At 57.5% G+C, this 2,500-nt stretch overlaps 1 protein-coding gene across 1 annotated transcript in view; it reads right to left on the reverse strand.

Annotated features, from left to right (window-relative positions):
- Nucleotides 1–870: 870 nt before the first annotated feature.
- Nucleotides 871–2,500, reverse strand: part of rsph1 (radial spoke head component 1) — a gene marked incomplete at its 3' end in the record, with an annotated part of 10,719 nt that continues 9,089 nt past the window's right edge. The window contains exon 5 of the mRNA XM_063192408.1: nucleotides 871–928. Within this exon, the coding sequence (XP_063048478.1) occupies nucleotides 871–928 (58 nt within the window). The remainder of the gene's footprint in view (nucleotides 929–2,500) is intronic.

The following is a 2,500-nucleotide window of genomic DNA, read 5'->3' on the forward strand; positions in this document are numbered from 1 at the left end:
AGGGGGGGGAGAGGAAAAAGGGGGGGGAGGGGAGGGGAGGAGGGGAGAAAAGGGGAGAACAAAAAGGATTAAAGACTTTAAAACCCCCGGGGGAAGCACAGGGGAGGGAGGGGAGGAGGAGGAGGAGAGGATAGGAGAGAGGGGATGAGGGATGGAGGCGAGTAGAGGCGAGGAGAGGAGAGGAGAGGAGAGGAGAGGAGAGGAGAGGAGAGGAGAGGAGGAAGAGACTTGAAGACATACACACCCTGGCCATGCCTACAGGAGGAGGAGGAGAGGAGAGGGGGATGAGGAGAGGAGAGGAGGAAGAGACTTGAAGACATACACACCCTGGCCATGCCTACAGGAGGAGGAGAAGAGGAGAGGGGGATGAGGAGGAGGAGGAGAAGAGAGGAGAGGAGAGGAGAGGAGAGGAGAGGAGAGGGGGATGAGGAGGAGGAGAAGAGGAGAGGAGAGGAGAGGAGGGGAGAGGAGAGGAGGGGAGAGGATAGAGGAGAGGAGGAGAGAGGAGAGGAGGGATAGGAGAGCGGAGGAGAGGAGGGTAGAGGAGAGGAGTAGGAGAGGACGAGGGGGATGAGGAGGAGAGAGGAGGACTTGGAGAGGAGAGGGGGAGTGAGGAGGAGGTAGGAGGAGAGGAGAGAGGAGGGAGAGGAGGGAGAGGAGGAGAGAGAGGAGAGGAGAGGAGAGGAGAGGAGCCGCAATACTGAGAACCAGAAGACTTGAAGACATACACACCCTGACCATGCCTACAGGAGGAGGAGAGGAGAGGGGGATGAGGAGGAGGAGGAGAGGAGAGGAGAGGAGAGGGGGATGAGGAGGAGAGAGGAGAGAGGAGAGGAGAGGAGAGGAGAGGAGAGGAGAGGAGAGGAGAGGAGAGGAGCCGCAATACTGAGAACCAGAAGACTTGAAGACATACACACCCTGACCATGCCTACAGGAGGAGGAGAAGAGGAGAGGGGGATGAGGAGAGGAGAAGAGAGGAGAGGAGAGAGGATGGGAGAGGGGATGAGGGGAGCGGAGAGGAGGATGAAGCGAGGAGCAGGAGATGGAGCGGAGAGGAGAGGTGGATGAGGAGACAGGGATGAGGAGAGGAAGGAGATGGAGGAGAGGAGAGGAGGAGAGAGAAGAGAAGAGAGGGCTGAGAGGAGAGGAGAAAGTAGGAGAGGAGGGTGAAAGAGGAGAAGAGAGGAGGAATGAGGAAGGAGAAGAAAGAAGAGGAGGGTGAAGATGAGAGAAGAGCAGAGAAAGAGAGAAAAAGAGATAGGAAAGACAAGGGAGAGAGAAAGTAGGAGAGAAGGAAAAGAGAATAAAAAGAGAGGAGAGGAAAGTGGTCTTGTTGGGGTGTGAGGGTTTTTTGTTGGGGGGGGGGGTGAGAGCGGATCTGCAGGAGAGGAGAAGATGAGAGGAGTGGAGGCGGAGGAGAGGAGGAGAGGCGAGGAAGGAGAGGGAGGGGGATTGGGATGAGGAGGATAGGAGGAGGAGGAGGAGGAGAGGAGAGGAGAGAATAGGAGGATAGGAGAATAGAATAGAGGAGAAAGGAGAGAAAAAAAGAGAAGAGAAGAAAAGAGAGGCGAGGAGAGGTGTGTGTGTGTGTGGGTTGGTAGAGTTAGGAGAGAGTGAGAGGAGAGGATGGAGGCGAGGGAGAAGGAGAGAGGAGGAGAGCGAGAGGAGAGGAGAGGGAGAGATGAGAGGAGAGCAAGAGGAAGAGGAGGGGAGAGGGAGAGGAGAGGAGAGGAAGAGCGAGAGGCGGGAGAGAGGGCAATAGAGGAGAGGGAGAGGAGAGAGATGAGAAGATGAGAGGAGAGGAGAAGAGCGGAGCGGATAAAGCGAGGAGCAGGAGATGGGAGGAGAGAATAAGCGCAGAGCGGAGAGCACAGATTGCGAGAAGGGAGAGGAGAGAGGAGAGGAGAGGAGAGCAGGATGAAGGAGGGGAGAGAAGAGGGAGGGGAAGAGGAGGGGTGAGAGCAAGAGGAGACGGCGAGGCGGAGGAGAGGAGGCTGAAGAGGAGAGGAAGCGGAGGAATTAAGAGAGGAGAGGAGAGGAGAGGAAGAGTGAGGAGAGTGAGCGGAGAGCGAGAGGAGAGGAGAGGCGACCCGCCCCCCCGGCAGCCCGATAGAGGAGAGGAGCCCGAGCAGGGCATCGAGGAGAGCCGACCGAGAGGAGAGGAGGAGAGAGGGAGAGGAGGAGAGGAGCGGAAGAGGGAGGAGGATGAGGAGAACGCGAGGGATGAGGAGGGGAGAGGAGAAGATAGGAGAGGAGGGTGAAGATGAGAGGAGGAGGAGAGGAGAAGAGAAGAGAAGAGAAGAGAAGAAAAGAGAGGAGAGGAGTGGTGTGTGAGTGTGTGGGGGGGGTGAGAGAGGAGAGGAGAGGAAGAAGGAGGATGGAGAGGAGTAGTAGGAGAGGAGAGGAGAGGAGAGGGGAGGAGAGGAGAGGAGAGGAGCGATGAGAGAGAGGGGGAGGAGAGAAGAGAAGGGGAGAGAGGAGAGTGAAAGGCGAGGGGCCA

Source organism: Engraulis encrasicolus, unplaced genomic scaffold (genome assembly GCF_034702125.1).
Source record: "Engraulis encrasicolus isolate BLACKSEA-1 unplaced genomic scaffold, IST_EnEncr_1.0 scaffold_1143_np1212, whole genome shotgun sequence".
Taxonomy (NCBI): Eukaryota; Metazoa; Chordata; class Actinopteri; order Clupeiformes; family Engraulidae; genus Engraulis; species Engraulis encrasicolus.